This window comes from Oryctolagus cuniculus, chromosome 4 (genome assembly GCF_051225735.1).
Source record: "Oryctolagus cuniculus isolate XC-2025 breed Fujian yellow rabbit chromosome 4, ASM5122573v1, whole genome shotgun sequence".
Classification (NCBI taxonomy): domain Eukaryota; kingdom Metazoa; phylum Chordata; class Mammalia; order Lagomorpha; family Leporidae; genus Oryctolagus; species Oryctolagus cuniculus.
In genome coordinates, this window is record NC_142870.1 from 7,512,017 (window position 1) to 7,530,776 (window position 18,760).

The following is an 18,760-nucleotide window of genomic DNA, read 5'->3' on the forward strand; positions in this document are numbered from 1 at the left end:
CCATAGCAGAGAGCTGGATCGGAAGTGGAGCAGCCAGGACTCGAACCAGCACCCACATGGGGTGCCAGAATTGCAGGCAGCAGCTTTACCTGCTATGCCACAGTGCCAGCCCCTCCAAGCAATTTAACGCACATAGTTTAAAACTCACCAAATTACATAAATGGACAGCCAACACAGTTCAGCTGACAATAAATTCTGATATTAGGACAGAACAAATGATTTGGTTTAAAGAGGGGAAAAAATTTCCCAAGTCTAAACTGTATTAAAATTACTCTCAACACAGCGTGTTTTTCCCCCATTTATAATGTATTCTTATCCAGTATTAAGTATGAGAACCTCTTGATTTTTCATAGGCATTTGAAACCATAAACTTTGCTCCCTGGTACAATTTTTATTTTTTAATTTTTTGGACAGGCAGAGTTAGACAGTAAGAGAGATAGACAGAGAAAAAGGTTTTCCCTCCGTTGGTTCACCCCCCAAATGGCCACCACGGCCGGCGCGCTGCGCCAATCCAAAGCCAAGAGCCAGGTGCTTCCTCCTGGTCTCCAATGTGGGTTGCAGGGCCCAAGGACTTGAGCCATCCTCCACTGCCTTCCCAGGCCACAGCAGAGAGCTGGACTGGAAGAGAAGCAACCGGGACAGAATCTGGTGCCCCAACCGGGACTAGAACCCAGAGTACCGGCGCCACAGGCGGAGGATTAGCCTCGTGAGCTGTGGCGCCGGCCCCCTGGTGCAATTAATAAAAATTATTTCAATGATCATAGCATTCCTACGCTAAGATAACCTGCAGAAAATGACAGACAATCCTGTTCAGTGGCCAGAACCTGGGCGATTAAATCAGCCTGCTTTGTGTGTGGCCTGGACAAGAGCTGGGCAGGACAGAAAACTCCAACTAGCAAAAACAAGAATGGAAAAGACTACATGAAGCAGTAACATTTGAATACTAGCTACTTTAACGAAACACAGTTTAAATACTCTCAAGGAAATCTAATTGCTGAAAATGGGTAAAATGTTAACAAGTATGATTCTTTCAAGAAGAGAACTTCTATTTTACATGCAAAACACACTGTTAGAATAGTTTTCAAAGTCGGAAAAATCTGACTTCCTATATCAGCTAGACAATTTATCACCATCAACATGTCTGTTTTTAGCAGTCCAAAGAAAATCAGCTTGGACATGTGTCAGAATTTATATAAATTCTAAATTACTACAGGAGAAATAAGATATAAACTTATCCAAATAGGAATGTCTATCACTGTTTAATTCCTATTCGATGGCACCATGACCAATGAAAAATTACTCTATTTTTAAACCCATCAGTCCTAGGGGAAAAACATTTATCTTGACTGGCCATTGTAGTACTAGAATATCCCCCAAATTTATACTAAAACTTCTCGTTGGGAAATACAGTTAGGAATCATCTAACGTTTCATTCTCTCACTTTGTATTCTCTTTCAATCTTTTAGCATACACAGTTTAAAATATACTCACTTTGAAAAATCATTACCTTCAGATTCAAAGTATGACTATTCACCTTTTAAAAGGCAGTTCTCCCAAAACAGGTATCAACATAAGGTGATTCAAATGTAACATTTCCAAGATAAATAACCATCCTGTGATTGCCTCCAAACTGTATACACATTAATTACATTTCTCATCTAACCGCACTGTCACACCTCATGGTATTTTAATTTGCCAAGTCTTGAAATCATACTTACCCTCTGCCCCAATTGACAAGAACTGCCAAAGTCGACGATCTTGATTGCACTGCGTTTGGGGTTACAAAGAAGGATGTTCTCAGGTTTTAGATCACAGTGAATGATACTAAGTTCTGGAGTTGCCAGGAAAAGCAGTGCCGTGCACATCTGTTGTGCAAACTTGCGCGTAAGGTTCAAGGAGACCCCTCGGAAATTGGTATTCCTCAACAAATCATAGAGGTTGTAGGACAGCATTTCAAAAACTAAACAGAGATGGTTTCGAAACATAAAATGGCGTTTCAAATGCACTGAAAGAGAATAAAATTTCATTTTAAATTATACACTCGATATAAAATGAGTGTTACACTCACATGCACTCTCAATCTGTAGCATCACAATGTCAAGTGCAGAGTGAGAGCCAAGTTAAAGTTTGGAGATCTTTATTAAGAATAATCTGAACTGTTCTGCTGAATCAACTGGGTGCAACATCTCTTAATGAGCAACACAAACAAGAAATACCACCAAAATCGCACACACCAAAACACAAAGTCAGATCTAAAGGATACGAGCAGCAAGCTAACAAATGAACAAACAATCCAGAGGATAGTTCAGCAACTTTAACTTCCTTTTAAAGAGAACATTTTTTACTTCCTGAGAGTGCTGCTACCTCACAACCTGCACTGTTTCACCGACTAGACACTCTGCTCTGTGTATGAGGCAGCCTTCTCTTGTATGGGTTTCCATCTATGAGCATATAACTGTGTGCACTAATAGTGTTAACCAGTCATTTCCTCTAACGATCACCAAATTAGCATACAATTTTTACTTTAAGGCAAATGTGCCAGTGTTTGAAAATCATGCTTTGGAAGGTATAGAAGTTCATGTTCAAGGAATCTGATTCTGATCATGAAATTGGCACATGAAAAAATCTTATATGAGACTGAAGGTTTGGGGCCGGCGCTGTGGCATAGCAGGTGAGGCCACCACCTGCAGCTCCAGAATCCCATATGGGAGCCAGTTCGAGTCCTAGCTGCTCCAATTCTGATCTAGCTCTCTATTATGACCTGGGAAAGCAGTGGAAGATGGCCCAAGTGCTTGGGCCCCTGCACCCATGTGGGAGACCTGGAGGAAACTCCTGGCTCCTGGCATCAGATTGGTGCAGCCAGTTGGGGAGTGAACCAGTGGATGGAAGACTTCTCTCTCTGCTTCTCCTCTCTCTAATTTTTTTTTTTTTTTTTAAACAGGCAGAGTGGACAGTGAGAGAGAGAGACAGAGAGAAAGATCTTCCTTGTCCGTCGGTTCACCCTCTAATGGCCACTGTGGCCGGTGTGCTGCAGCGGCACACCGCGCTGATCCAAAGGCAGGGCCAGGTGCTTCTCCTGGTCTCCCATGGGGTGCAGGGCCCAAGTACTTGGGCCATCCTCCACTGCACTCCCTGGCCACAGCAGAGAGCTGGCCTGGAAGAGGGGCAACCGGGACAGAATCCGGCACCCCAACCGGGACTGGAACCCAGTGTGCCGGCGCTGCAGGCGGAGGATTAGCCTATTGAGCCGTGGTGCCAGCCAAATAAATAAATCTTAAAAAACAAAACAAACAAACAAACAAAAATGACTGATGCTTGGCCACGCTTCAAAATAAAACTTAACCACAAGAAGAAATGAATAGACTTGTGAATGAGTAAATAATAGAAAACATGGTATCAACAACTGCTGACCCCCTAAGAAGGCTTAATCCTCACTAAAACTGCTCCAAAGGCTGCGTCTTAGAAAGTATTAGCACTGATTTCACACCAGTTTAGGTTATGTCTTCTCTTTTCTTTAGAGATTTATTTATTTATTTGAAAGGCAGAGAGTCACAGAGAGGCAGAGTCAGACAGAGAGGTCTTCTATCTGCTGGTTCACTCCCCAGATGGCCACAACAGCCAGAGCTATGACGATCTGCAGCCAGCAGCCAGAAATTCCTGTGCGTCTCCCATGTGGGTGCACCTACTTGGGCCATCCTCTACTGTTTTCCCAGAACAAAGCAGAGAGCTGGATCAAAAGTGTAGCAGCTGGGACACACACTGGGGCCCATATGGGATGCCGGCCCTGCAGGCGGTGGCTTTACTCACTACGCCACAGTGCTGGCTGGCAGTTTAGGTTATTTCAATACAGAAAAATGCTGCCCTTCACTACATTCTTCCATATACCAAAATGAGCACCTGTAACTCCACTGGAACCACATAGCAATCATCTGTCAAGGAAGGTTCCTTCGTTTGGGTGTTTCACTCACACAACAGTATTCAGTATCTACAAACTGAGCACTGTGCAAGTGCTGTGTTTCCTGGTAATAAACACAGCTTTCACACCACTCGTGATACAGGTCATCTGGGGTTGGGGTAAGCGACACAATAAAAACAGTGCACGGCTATGTAAGTCTATCCCACTGCCAGACACAAGAATGTACAATATACACTCTTAGTCACTTCAGTTCACAGATTTAAAACTAAGAACGGGGCAGGCGTTGGATCTAGTGGTCGAGACACAGCCTGGGACACTTGCATCCCGTGTCAGAGTGCCTGGGCTCAAATCCCTTCTCCACTTCCAATTTGAGCTTCCTGCTAATCCTCCTTCAGTTCCTTCGGTGTCACCTCACAATGCCAAGTTTTTACCAAGTACCTCCAATGTCCTGAATACAACACACTGTCAAAGAAAGCTCAACACAAACTTATGTCTTTATTTTTTTTAAATTGAGTTTTGGAGAGAAGGGGAGTTGGCAAGAATTTGATCCCTACCTAAATTGAACTTTCTTTTAATGAGACCATGGCAGATATTACATAGCCCAGGTAAGAAATAATGTTGTATGGTAAAGAAGCAGAATTATTTAAAGGCTTATTTTTTATTTATTTGAAAGGTAGAGGGGTCAGCACTATGGTGTAGCAGATAAAACCGCTACTTGTGGTGCCAGCATCCACTATGAGTGCCAGTTCAACAGCCCTTATCCATTGTTTCAGTCCCCAAAGGACATCAGGTGAGTCTGGGCCAGCAACTCAGTCCAGGTCTCCCATGCTGGAGGCAGAAATCCAACTACCTGAGTCATCAGCACCTCCTCCCAGAGGCGGCATTAGCAAGAAGCTGGAGACGGACGCCAGAGGTGGGGTCCACATGACCCTGGTCACTCAGAGAGAAGCCTAGGCTAACATCATCTCCAAAGAGCTCTCAACGTTCTTAGGTAAAATACTACAACTTTCAGAATCACATGCACTGATTACTTTAAACACAAAAATGAAAACCATTATCCTGTTACTTAGTAGCTGACATGGATTTGAAAACCTACTCCACGGCAGCCACATTTTCTTTAAATAACACAAAATGAAAATGTTATAGTAATGCTATTAACATTTTGCCCGCTACACCCAAGTGTGAGGAGGAAGATGATGGTGGCATCCAGAGACCCGTTCACAGTCAAGCATCCTTGGAATGCCTCCTTGAATGGAAACAGGCTCTACCCTACTAACTCACAAACGATGGTGATCAGCAGAGTCTCGGCAAACGTGATGAGAAAAGTCTCAGAAGACAATGTTCCTGTTAGGGCTTACAGCATGTATTCACAGAGGGGAATGAATGGTGCAACTCATCCCTGCTGCGGATGCGGAAGGAAGCAAATCTCACACATGAAACCTGATGTAAATCCCAGAAGCTTGTACCTTTAAACCTCTGCTACTGGTTTCAACCAGTTGGAGGAACTTCCCTGTTCTTTATAAAGGAGTCTGGTAAATAAAATGTAAACTTCAGTTTATCAAGCAAGAAACAGTATTTCTGAACATGAGTTACTAAGTACCTGTGCCAGCAGGAACTCTGTAATTTACTGATCCTAAGTTCTGTATCTTAAAGTTGATGGTATCTTATACGTAAACATGGCAGTGATACTCTTCATGGTAGGACATAAAATAATGGTGTCTTTTTTTTTTTAATTTTTTGACAGGCAGAGTGGACAGTGAGAGAGAGAGACAGAAAGGTCTTCCTTTGCCGTTGGTTCACCCTCCAATGGCGCCATGACCGGCACACCGTGCTGATCTGAAGGCAGGAGCCAGGTACTTCTCCTGGTCTCCCATGGGGTGCAGGGCCCAAGGACCTGGGCCATCCTCCACTGCACTCCCTAGCCACAGCAGAGAACTGGGCTGGAAGAGGGGCAACCGGGACAGAATCCGGCGCCCCGACCGGGACTAGAACCCGGTGTGCCGGTGCCGCTAGGCAGAGGATTAGCCTAGTGAGCCGCGGCGCCAGCCAAAATAATGGTGTCTTAAAATCACTGACATCTTAGATTTGATTCAAAATAGTAGGAAAGAAGGTATAACTAGATGTTTTGTTCATGTATCCTTTGGCCCTGTTGTTTTTAGAAGGAAGACTGTGCGACAATGGAACAAATGTGGGTGTGGAGTTAGACGGGGTAGAGCCCAATCCCAGCTCAAGGCCTGTGACCCTGGGTATACTACTTCTTGTACAGTATTTCAGGATTCCCCCATCTTCCTTATAAGACTGCTATGATTATTACAGGCGACAGAAGAAAAGCAAAAGGAATACGGCGGGCATTCAGGAAGTGGGGCTGTTACCTCGTTTCTGCTGTGGTAACTCTAACAGCTTCAAATGCTGCCAAACTGACAATAGCCTGGGGAGAAGCTGGTTCAGATATTCCAGAAAGGGGCCCACAGCCAGGGATGACTGTCTAGTGTCTGAGGCAGATCAGAAATGGCCCAGGTTTTCAGAAAGAGGACCCTCTGGATGAAAGGGCATCACCGACACCCACAATGGCTCTTGTTCAGTTGTGCAGTGCAGGAGGACACTGGCTCCTATTTCGAAATCATACACTGTCTGCAACGCACATTCCCCGAGCTGTGGAATACTACTGCCAGATAAGTAATTTACATAAACAGATGTGTGCCCCCTAACCAAAATAACAAAATCTTTAATGAACCACTTTAAGATAAAATCCACATATTCTGATACAAAAATAACCATGAACTCACACATCCGGTCGAGGCTGGGGCACACAGCATTGCTTGCCTACTTGCTTACCTATATAATATTTCATTTCAGTGTCATGTTTGTTCATGAGCTCAAGAAGTCGCACTTCTATCTGGGCTTGATTGAGAAAAGCCTTCTTGTTCTTGATTATTTTAATGGCAACCCATTCCTGCTCCACACGATCATAGGCCTTTACCACCTAAAAGAGGAAAAGATGAGTCATTCCTAGTTCATCAATGCAACAATTCCGCAGCAGTTCACAGTTCACCTCAATGCTACCATACCTCCTTCTCACTTAACTGTTTTCTAATTCTTTCTTCTGACTTTCCGAAGTAGAAAACATCCTATTTGTTTCTATTCAATGTATGATCTATTTATACAGTAATATTCAGTCAACCTTATGAATTGAGTTTCTTCTCTCAGCCTTTCAATACTTCTAAATATCCATAATAGGCAATTTTTTCAAAAAAAAATTAGTTTGTTTTCCTCCTTCAGAAATAAATTATGAATCTTGACAAGTGGTTTGGTCTTTTGTCTTTCTTACTAAGTACCACTATAAAACAGTTCATCCAACTACTCTTCTAATGAGAGAAAAACCTAGTTTAAAACCCAAGAGTATATACGAGATATTTAATACGTTCAATTTCATCTCAGAAAGCAGAAACTTCGTAGCTTGAAGTTATATTTTTTGCATATAACACAGGTATATTAAAAAAAAGTTTAGTTTACACTTACAAAAAAAGTAATACAAATCACCAGAAAAATTCTATAGTGTATTCTCACACTCAGAGCTCATGACAGTTTCAAGACTCTCTAAGCAGAAGGTAGCATTTTAACTGACTGAATGTAAACTACACTTCTAATAGCAGATACAGCCTGAACAGGTGATCATTCCAGATACATTTTCCTGTACTTTCAAAAAGTCTGGGGGTGGGGGTCAAAGGCCAAATGACTCCAATGTATAGGCTGGGGACCATTTAATTTGAGGAAGAGAATACTCCAAGATCTATAACCATCAAGGTTAAATACAGTGTGAACGACAGGTTATAAACAGATCAACAGCAGTAGCTTGTATTTCGCCCAATCCTCCCACACCTTTTCTACCGGAGGTTACCCACGTAAACCTCTGTCTTCTGAGTCACTGAGGTACTGACTGCCTAAGAGCTGGAGTTCAGTGTTGACATCCTAATGGTGTCCAGGACAAAGGCCACTCAGAGGGACCCCAGTACTGACTGACTTGACAAATAGTTAACTGGCTAAATGTGAAAGCAGTGTTTTCTGATCCTGAATTATAAATTCAAAAGGGATTTAAAATAAATAAACACCCAGAACCCAGCCACAAGGATTCTGTTTACTGGTTTGGAGCTGAGTTATCAGTCCCAGGTCATTTTGTGTGTGTGTGTGTGTGTGTGTGTATAATCAGGATTGTTAACTAGCCACAGAATTGGAGAAGTCCCTTACTTGACAAGGACCTGGCAAAATCTGAGAGAAAGCCTGACCAAGTCAATATGAAGGTATTATTCTGGTGAGTGATAGGTCCTGAACCAGAACACATGGACACTGCACAACATCTCAGCCCAGGACACACTCAGTCTGACTTCATGAGGAGTGTAATGTCAAATAGGCCCAAATTTTCAAAGATGTGCTATACTCTGAGAAAATTAAGGTGCAAGGAGAGGGGGGAAACCTAACTATTCATGGAGATTGAGCAGTCAGTCAAGGACAACTCAACTAAGGGATTCGAATGTATGGCCAGAATTTTCAGGTGGAAGTCACAGTATACTGAAATGTACAGCTGAGAGTCACAGCCCAAACACTGGCTCAATGTTAAGGTGGTGATGACAATCTCTAGATCTAGGGTGTTCACATTCTTGGTTAAGCGCTGGTCATAAGAAATGCTTTTGTTTCTTGAGAGGCTGGGACAGAGAGGCAGAAGCTGCATCTGACACAACGGGAATCCCTTCATACTAAAGGACTCCACAAGCACTGAGAAACTCCTTACTCGGGAGAAAAGAGGCTACAAATCAAGGAAAAGACCCCTAGACTATGTACAATTGCCACAGCTCCTTCACGCTGTGGGAAGGCGCAGACATGTCATGCTCACGATCCCAGGGCCACCTCAGAGTGACAGGACCTCTAACATGCCTGTTCATATTTTCTTACATGTTTAACAGCTTAGATTCTCCAAAGTTCAGACTGCACATGGCCTGTAGGACTTTCTGTCCTGGGTGGTTGCAGTTTACACATGAGGAATTTTCCCTCAAAGGATGAAAAGGGGCAGATACCTTTACCTTCTCTTGGGATAGAAACAGAGGAGTAAGCATATGCAGGCTCCACAAGTAAAAAACAAAACAAAACAAAACAAAACAAAACAAAACAAAACACCACCCCCACCCAAAACAAATGGCAATTTAGAAAAAGCCACTGAGGGGGCCGGCACTGTGGCGCAACAGGTTAAGCCGCCATCTGCAATGGCAACATCCCATAAGGGTGCCAGTTCAAGTCCCAGCTGCTCCACTTAGGATCCAGCTCCCCGCTAAAGCACATGGGAAAGCAGTGGAGGATGACCCAAGTACTTGGGCCCCTGTACCCATGTGGGAGACCAGGAAGAAGCACCTGGTTCCTGGCTAGGACTGGCTCAGCTCTGGCCATTACAGCCACTTGGAGAATGAACCAGTGAACACAAGCTCTCTCTCTATAACTCTGACATTCAATAATTAATAAATAAAATCTTTTTTAAAGGAAAAGGAAAAGTCACTGTGAGCCCCTTCTCCCTCATCACTGAAAGTCAACAATCTCTGCATCGTAGGTCAGTACCTGCCTCTCCGACAGATCACGCTGACCTGAAACAGCAGCAAGCTCTGAGTCAATGCCACAGGAGTGACCAACGGGAACAGCTGGGGAGCTGGGACTGACTGGAGGTGTTGGTCTGGATACTATGATCCAAGGGACCAACGTCATCTAGAGCTTTGTGCTTCACACAGAGGTCGGGTGGCAGGTAAGGAGGGAAGAACAGCAGGTGAAAAAGAGAGGCCAAGAATGAAGAAAATAAAACAGGTCTGTTGTGAACCCCTTCCTGGCATGATCCTTTCCATCAGAATTAGCCCAAGCGCAGCGGCAGTGCTGGTCTCTGGGGACGGGAGCCTAGCTACCGATCAGAGGCAAACATAATTCGAAGATGGGGTAGAAGAGAAACTTAGGGCACAGTCCAAGACATTGAAACCTCCAGAAAAGTTAGGTGGCAACCACCATGCCATCTGGAAATGTGAATACTTTTCTCTGTGAAGAGGTCTATCAGACAGGAAGGCAAGTATCTCTAACGCAGACAATGAGGAATCATCCACAAACTATAAAAAGTTCAAATGAAAGATTAAAATCCACCACTAAGTTGGGCTGGGCATTTGGCCTGGTGGTTAAGACACCAACTGAGAGGCCCAGATCCCATTTCAGAGCACCTGGGTTTGAGGCCCAGCTCTGCTCTCAATTCCAGATTTCTTCTAACGCAGACCTTAGAAGGCGGCAGTGAAGGTTCAAGTGGTTGGGTCCCTGCTGCCCACACGGGAGATTTGGATTAAGTTCTTGGCCGCCAGGCCTAAGCGTGGACCGGCTGCTGGGGACATCTGAGGCATGAACTGTGGAAAGGGGAGCATGTGTGCTTTCTCCCCTTCTCAAATAAACAAAATCAAAATGTAAATAAAAATAGTAACAACTTGTTCATTAGTAAAATAAGCACTTGGTAGTCATATAAAGTTTAAAAAAGTAATGGAGTTTTTACAGCTGATGCAATCATAGCATCTATGGAGAACTATGATAACACAAATATTTAGAAAGCCCTTTTTAGATCATTTTAAAAATACTGAAGTGTACCACTGAGGAAAGATTCACTAGGAATTCCTTCCAATGCATGAAATGCAGCATTTTCCACTAAGTTACCTGTCCAAAAGAACCTTTGCCTATCAAGGAGTCAATTTCATAACGGTCCATCCACTTTTCTCCGTTTTTTACAATATAATCGTAGTTGTCGTCATCATAACCATCGTTGTAAACCTTCCGCTCCTTCTTGTGACTAGAATCGTCTCCCTGGCCTTGCTGGTGTCTTCGCTTCTTTTTTGCATAGTAAACCTGAAATGAGAACACGTGGTGTTAAGTAAATAATGTAAACCACTTAAGGTAGAGAACATGTGTCAAGTTCATACAGATAAATCTATCAGCAGGAAACTGCTGAGTCGCTATTTTTTGTAACAAATACAAAAGATGAAAAAGCTTTCTACAGTTGATAAATATTTGTTAGATATAATCAATGAACAATGTTTTCAATGAGATTCACTTTATAATTATACTGCCTATTTATTTTATAAACAGGAGATATCAAATGACTGGCCCAAAGCATCCCATTCAGAAAGAACAGAGGGGCTGGTGAGCCTCTGCTTGTTAGATTAAGGTCTAATTTATGCAAGGCGAGGTACAGTGACAGATCTGTCTGCGATACAACAGCAAACGTCAGACCGCAGAAACCCCCTTTCACAGCCTCACATTCCCAAGTGCTCTTGTGCCCATCGTATGGAAAAGACTAAAAATGAAAGTCTCAATGTAGATCGGGGTAGGGAACCTTTTTTCTGCCAAGGGCCATTTGAGTATTTATAACATCATTTGTGGGCCACACAAAATTATCAACTTAAAAATTAGCATGCCACATTGCATGGAAGTTTGAGTCCCGTCTGTAGTTGCTCTGGCAAGGAAAGTCCATTCACAGGCCTTATACAGGCCGTGGGCCAGCACTTCCCATCCCTGATGTAGATGAAATAAAAAAGGCCCACTGAGACAGGTTCAGTTTCTCAAGTCAATAATAAGATTAACATAAAAGTCATGTCCATCTCACTGCCACTGTTTAGATACCCACATCCCACACTGGCATGCCTGGTCTGAGTCCCAGCTCCTCCATGCCTCTGACACAGCTCCCTGCTAATGCACCTGGAAAGCAGCAGGTGATGGTCCAAGTATAGGGGTTCCTGCCATGTTCATGGGAGATCCAGATGGGTTCCTGGTTCCCAGCTTCAGCCTATACCAGTCCCTGGCTGTCATGGGCATTTAGGGAGTGAAACAGTAGCAGTAAGAACCCGTGGCTGTTTGTCTCCATCTCTGTCTCTTGTGCGTGTGTGTGTGTGTGTGCATATCTCCTTCTCTGACATTATGCCATTCAAATAAATACATAAATAAATCTCATGCTTTGTTGACAACAATTTATCAGATATTAGCCAACTCATATTACCATATTGGTAATAATTTATTATGTATTTCTGGTAATTCTAAGAAGTTTGGTATATCTTTTATTTTATATATATATATGTATATGTATATGTATATATGCATAAAATCTAACCCAGAAATGTTACTGAGTGCACTGTGATTTTTCATTGCCACAATATATAGCTAATATAATAATACGGTGATGTAAGAACATCTTCTTAGCTAAGTGGCTCTAAAGATAGCAGAGGTCTTCCATGTCAAAGCAGGGCTCCTACTGAAGAGAAAAGCAAGCAGGGGCTCCTCTTTTTCTCTTCTCGAAAGGCTTATTTCATAACTAATCCCAGAGCTGAGTGAGGCCAGAAGAAAATGGCAGTCAATCAAAGGTCTAAATTACCAGGAAAATCATTTTTGGTGGCAAATATCCAATTATAAGACTAGTAATTCAAAGTGCTTGCTGTTTTTATTTTCTTCCATCATGAAAAGATAGAAAAGAACATACACAAAGTTTTAGAAGACAATAAAACTACAGAAATACAGACCAATCGAAGAAACTAGCCAAATGCCTGTAACTGAGTCTTAAATGTCTCTCAGAGCTTCTGACATTCATGGCCACAGTGGAAAGAAATGCACAGACCTAACTTAAGCAAAACTCTCAACTCATGAGTACTCTACAGCCATTATTCCTTCTCTTCCTTGTTTTGGAGAACAGTTATAAAAATGATAACTCAGGGGCCAGCGCTGTGGCGCAGCGGGTTAGTGCCCTGGCCTGAAGCATCGGCATCCTATACGGGCACCAGTTCGAGACCCGGCTGTTCCACTTCCGATCCACCTCTCTGCTATGGCCTGGGATAGCAGTAGAAGATGGCTCAAGTCCTTGGGCCCCTGCTACCTCGTAGGAGACCCAGAAGAAGCTCCTGGCTTTGGATTGGTGCAGTTCCGGCCTTTGCGGCCAATTGAGGAGTGAACCAGTAGATGGAAGATCCCCCCCCCCCCCGCCCCGCAACTCTGACTTTCAAGTAAAATAAATAAATCTTTAAAAAAATGATAACTCAGCATATTACATACACCTTTGAAAAAGATTAGGTATCTATTATTATCTATTTTTAGCAGTCCTTGTCAGTATACCTTTTAACATAGTTATAATTATAGTATCTATAAACCATTAACCAGGCCTTTTAAATAACCACCAATATGACAATCTGTAGGAATAAACCAAGTCTAGGATGTTTAAAGAGGCCACAAAATAACTCTTTACCCCTGACCTGTGGCAAGATAGACGCCACTGGAATCAATCAGTAGTCTTACCTCATTAATATGCTTGTATGTTTTGATCAAGTCAACAGAAAGTTTTCTCAGGGGAGCAGTTGCTGGATCACGGAAGGTTTGGGGCATCCGCCTCTGTAACATGACAATATCAGGCATCACCTTAAATAGACAGAAAAGACTAACTCTTTAACCAGACTGCACTGGCATAATTCCCTCTTCAGTAACCTGCATGTTACTACTAAAAAAATAAATTAATAAATAAATTAAAAAAAAAAAAACAGATTTCTAAATTACAAGATTATACATTCTCTGTCAGGTATCTCTTTCATCTGGATCCCACTGAAATAAATAAATGATGACGACTGAAATAAATAAATGGAATTAGAAGATAACACACACAGTTGCCCAAGGCTTCAACCTGCTGCCCTGAAATTTAAACAGCGAATCACAGACATGCCCTTTATGCAGGAGCCACACGCAATGCTGCCTAGAGGGGCTGCCTGGAGAAGAGGAGGAGTAAGTTCTGGTGTTCCGTAAGCACAGTGGGGTGATTACAGTCAGCAATAATCTGTTTATAGTTCAAAATAGCTACAAGAAAGGATTCTGAATGTCCCTAAAACAAAGACATGATCAGTGTTTGCAGTGGTATATATGCCAATAGCTGATCTGGTCATTACACATTGTATACTTGTACTGAAGTACCACTATCACATCTCATAAATATGTACAATTATGAGTCAGTCTAAAGCACTAATAAAAAACCTTTACTCGTTCTAAAACGGGGTAGAGGAGAGAAACAGGGCTTCCTAACTACATAATTAGCCTACAGAAAAATTTCTTCTGAATTATTACAAATCTGACCTGGTTTGCAACAGGCATACAAAACACAGAAACAAAAAACAGCCACTGGAAGCAACTTCCAGTTTCCTAAAACAGAACTTCAAGATCCAATTAGCCCCCCAAAACAAGCTGGCAGTAGAGCCCCCTTCCTTCCAACTTCTGGGGCTGAAGAACTACAGCTCCTGACACCATCAGGCCCTACCATCATTTTCCCATACAATGAAGTAAATAAAACATCCCACCCACAGGAGTACCCCAACCTTTCCCTCACACCTTTCTCCCTCTTACCTATCCCTAAACCACAGTTCCCTCCATTATCCAGTAGGCAGGGAGGGGCTCCTGCTTCACATGTGCACTGCGATAATGAAGACAGCACCCTCTCAACAATCTATCAGCCTGTCTATGACCTCAGACCGCTGTCCAAGGCCCATTCTTCCCATAAATGCCATGCCCAAGTGATGTGGTTCCCAAAGGGGCTCTGAGCAGTCAAGAGATCCTCAAAACCTGCGACCTCCACTCAAGGCGCCCTCGCCCATGCTCGTGTTCCTGCCTCCAGCTCTTAAACACATTCATACCACGAAGTCTACTGGGCCAGAAGTCCACACCACAGGCCTTCTTCAAAGGACACTCGGGTCAACTTCAGGAGCAGAGTAAGAACAAACCCGTCATACCAAGACCTCACAGAAATGTCTCTGCTAAGCTAACCTACACTAACAACAAAGGAAGGGAGGGCTCCGACAGGGCAGAGCAGGACACCGCACCATCCCTGCGCCTGAAGAGCTGCAGTGCCGCTACCTCTGACCTAGGTGCTGCCTCCTCCACCAGTGTTAACCGCAGTTTCTCTGCAGGGATCTCAGCCTACAAAGCTGTTATCCCGGTGGCAAACTCATTGGATTATCAAATGAAGTTAATAATATCTCTTCCCAAGAGAGCATCTTAGGATCTTACAGTTCCAAATAAGGTCTGAGGGGATGGAAACCCTCCAGGATTGTTAATTATTTGTCTGAACAGATCATCAGAATCAACCTGAGTCACTTAATTTTTCAGATACACATTGTTTTATTTTTCTAAAAGGAAACAATAAGTGAAGCTAAATTCATAGGATATTTTATATATTCCTTTATCAAAAGAAAAATATCAATGATCAACATGTCAATTCTTTTCATGTTATGAAAATGAACAATATAAGCATTTAAGGCAACGAACAAAGTTTCCATTTTTGTTTTTTGCTTAAGTTACTGAAGTTCCTGACATTGTTTGCAAACAAAGCCCCTGTTTGGACTTCTACAGCATGGCCTCAGTGTGAGGTTTCACAACATCTTAACCAGTGAAATCTTTCATTACTTCCAAAATAAAAGCTGACAGGAAGTATTACCACTGGTGAAGCCAACTAACTAACTTGTCAATAATAAAATAACAGTGGCCAAGTATTTAGTAAACACTGTTTTTAGCATGCACATCTTTACATGGCCGGCATGCAACCCAACAGCACCATGAGGAAGTATTATTCCAGCCACCAGCTCACAGAGAAAGCTGAAGCTCTGAGTGAAGTGACCTGACCACCGCGCCTACAGCCAGCAAGGAGTCCAGCAGAGGCGGCTCAGGTGACCCTGCCAAGCCCTGCCGGAACCGGCCCTTGGCCAGCAGCTCCCTTCCAATTTTAGGCTTCTATCTTAGGTAAGTCATTTTTAGGCTATTTGCTAGACAAAATAATTGAGGCATACATGAAATAAGCATATGTACCTATAAAATTAATTAGGTAAAAAAAGTCAAAATCTTCAGGTTCTTAATTGACCCATTTACAGTCCCACTGGTATTGCAACTAAATGAAAAAATAATCAGTGGCTACATCCAGGGGTAATGATGCTCACTGAGAACACCAAAATTCCAATGAAGAAAATAATGGCACACATACAGTACACACACAAAGCCACATCAGCAGCACCGTGTCCTGTGATCACACTTCTGCCCAAATGTCAGCGCTTCCCAAGGGCACTAGCCTTGGCCTGCTGCTCAAAATCCACCTGCAAGGCCAAATCCAGTGGCTGCTGCCCAGCACTTTACTTCGGTCCTGGCAACAGAAGTTACTATTTTGGGGGCATCTGTATGTATCAAGCAGATGCCTACCATGCACACGACCAGAGTCTATTTCAGTGCGTCAAACACTACCTTGTACAGAGGGCTCAAAATACAAGGAAAGGACAACTTAATTTCTACTAAGTAACAGCACTCCCTTTCTACTGGGGTTTCATACTAATCAACCAAATTTTGTTTTGTACTGCTGCAATGACAGAAGTACAAATCCAGAATTAGAAAACAACTTTTCTAAATATCAATTCCACATCTATACCAAGACTCAAGGTCCGCCTTAAGCGCTGGGTGTGTTCCCCACCTCCTGCTTCTTACAGTCACAACTCAAGAGAACAGAGTGATGCAGTCAGTGGCTCCCCTCCTCCCTCCCTTCCAAAGCTGAAAAGCAAGCCCATGATACACAAAGGGCCCAACACAAGAGCCACGTGCAGACAGGAAACTGGATGAGACGTCACCTACGGCCTCAGCTCCCCGACTGCCAGCACTGGACACCCGCCCACAGTGCTCACATCTCTTGCCCGGTCTCTTCACACAGACCACAAAGCGAAAGAGCACCTGCACTTCCTTATGTCAGTATTAAAAGCTAAAACAACCTTTAACTCCTTTTTTCCAGAATATTCTACAATGAAAGCCCTAGGACTTTTATCAAAAGTTATTTCTAGTTTGCTAATATCTATTTCATTCATTTCATTTCTGTTGACCTCATATCTCATATGTAACAAAGAATCAGAAACACTATATCCTGCCGGCCTTGCTATTTTGAGAGCTATTACTAAAGCTGACTAGCATCTACCACACATGTCTAGGGTACTGGCAGAAAACCGGGGGAGCCCAAAGACACTCGGCATTCCAAACACCGGCCTTGCTCTTCCACACTACCTTTACTACATTTATCTTGTCTCCTAAATTTATTTTTGGACAAAATTTTTCATATAACAAAGATTAACCACCAGAATTAAAAGTTAAAGTCAGTTCATTTGGGCATCGATTCAAGACCTGGCTGCTCTACTTCTGATCCAGCTCCTCGCTAATGCACCCAGAAAAGCAGGGGAGATGGCCCAAGTACTTGGGCCCCTGCCACTCAGGAGGGAGACCCAAAGAAGCTATGGACTCCTGGCTTCAGCCTGGCCCAGACCCAGCCACCAAGGCCATCCAAGGAGTGACCCAGCAACTGGAAACGCTCTCTCTCTCTCTCTCTTACTCTGCCTTTCAAATAAATAAAAACCCAAATCTTTCTAAAAATAATGAAGTTCATTTCGATATACAAGAAATCTTACTTGAAAGACACTGACAGGATGACAAGAATCAATACAAGTCACAGTGAAATCACAGAAAATTGTACTACAAGGTGCTTCAGGGGGTGCGGTCTAGGGTACCAATTTCACACTCAAGGAACAGATCTGAAGGGTCCACGCTGACCCGACTCAAAGACAGGAGCCCACAGCCTGTGCCTTGTAGGCCATACTACGTCAGCCACTTTGTCAGTTCTGAGAAAGCTATCTTCTAATGTAAGTTATCAGCTCAGGAACTTGAGGATTTTGGTACAAATATTTGGCTGGTTATTATTACTTAAAAGGCAAGTTTCTTATACCATATGGATCTTTTTAAATGTTTTACAGCTTAAAGTACATATACGAAGTGAAATATCTCTCATGTTTTAAATAATCCAAACCCAAACAAGATGTTAGCTGCATATAAAGGCTGGCACTCTAACTAAATTACTAAAATAACTTTAACAGACTAGGAGTTTGTCTCGGCCTCTGAGGCTCCCAGAAGTTAGATGTCAAACAGTACAGTATCTGAAGACGGAAGCCTGGGCTGGATGCCGAAGCTGACTGCTTGCACACTGGAGAAGCCACAAGGGGGGCCCAGTGTCTTCAGCTGGAAAAGTCCATCACAAATAGCACTTTGCTTGACAGGCTACTTCTAAACAACTGGAAAATTAATCCAACCATGCTTTGTTTCTTCAGAGCATAATGCAAGGGCCGGCACTGTGGTATAGGAGAAGCCTCTGCCTGCAGTGCCAGCACCCATCTGGACACTGGCCTAAGTGCCTGAGCCCCTGCACCCAAGCCTGGAGGAAGCTCCTGGCTTCAGATCGGCCCAGCTCCAGCCGTTGCGGCCATTTAGAGGTGGGTCGGCGGACGGAAGGGCTCTCTCTCTGACTCTGCCTTTCAAATAGATAAATCAATCTCTTTTTTTAAGTCCGTTTCCTAAACCTGTTGGAGTACCTTGTATCACTGAATTAGAGGAAAGATGATGCCTTCTAATGAAACGTGAGAAACTTTGGAAGCTTTTGATCATTACTTCCTGTTATCAGCCACCTAAATACTGGCAATGGAAGGGCAGTCATTTTCAGTGTTCATCACACATGCAACCCTGTGGGGAAAGAAACTTCTTTTCGGGTATAGCTAATAAGAAAATCCTCCTCAGGGCAGGCCCTTGGTCTAGTGGTTCAGCTACTGCTTCAGAGGCCCACACGCCACAGCTGGCTCCCGCTCCTGGGCAGACCCTGGGATGCAGCCACGCTGGCTCAAGTAGCTGTCGGTTCCTGCCATCCAGCTCATGGCTCCAGCCTGGTCTCTGCACTCAGCTGAGGACTGCACAAGCGAGTCT

At 43.4% G+C, this 18,760-nt stretch overlaps 1 protein-coding gene across 7 annotated transcripts in view; it reads right to left on the reverse strand.

The window, feature by feature from the left end:
• DYRK1A (dual specificity tyrosine phosphorylation regulated kinase 1A) overlaps positions 1–18,760 on the reverse strand; it is a 144,966-nt gene that overhangs the window by 24,327 nt on the left and 101,879 nt on the right. For 5 of the 7 annotated variants that reach the window (XM_089331406.1, XM_008274878.5, XM_070071824.2 and 2 more), the window contains 4 exons: positions 13,253–13,372; positions 10,634–10,822; positions 6,752–6,899; positions 1,719–2,005 (listed from right to left, as the gene is read on the reverse strand). In XM_089331406.1, the coding sequence (XP_089187532.1) occupies positions 1,719–2,005; positions 6,752–6,899; positions 10,634–10,822; positions 13,253–13,372 (744 nt within the window). The remainder of the gene's footprint in view (positions 1–1,718; positions 2,006–6,751; positions 6,900–10,633; positions 10,823–13,252; positions 13,373–18,760) is intronic. The other 2 variants (XM_070071825.2, XM_089331408.1) reach the window with 1 other exon arrangement.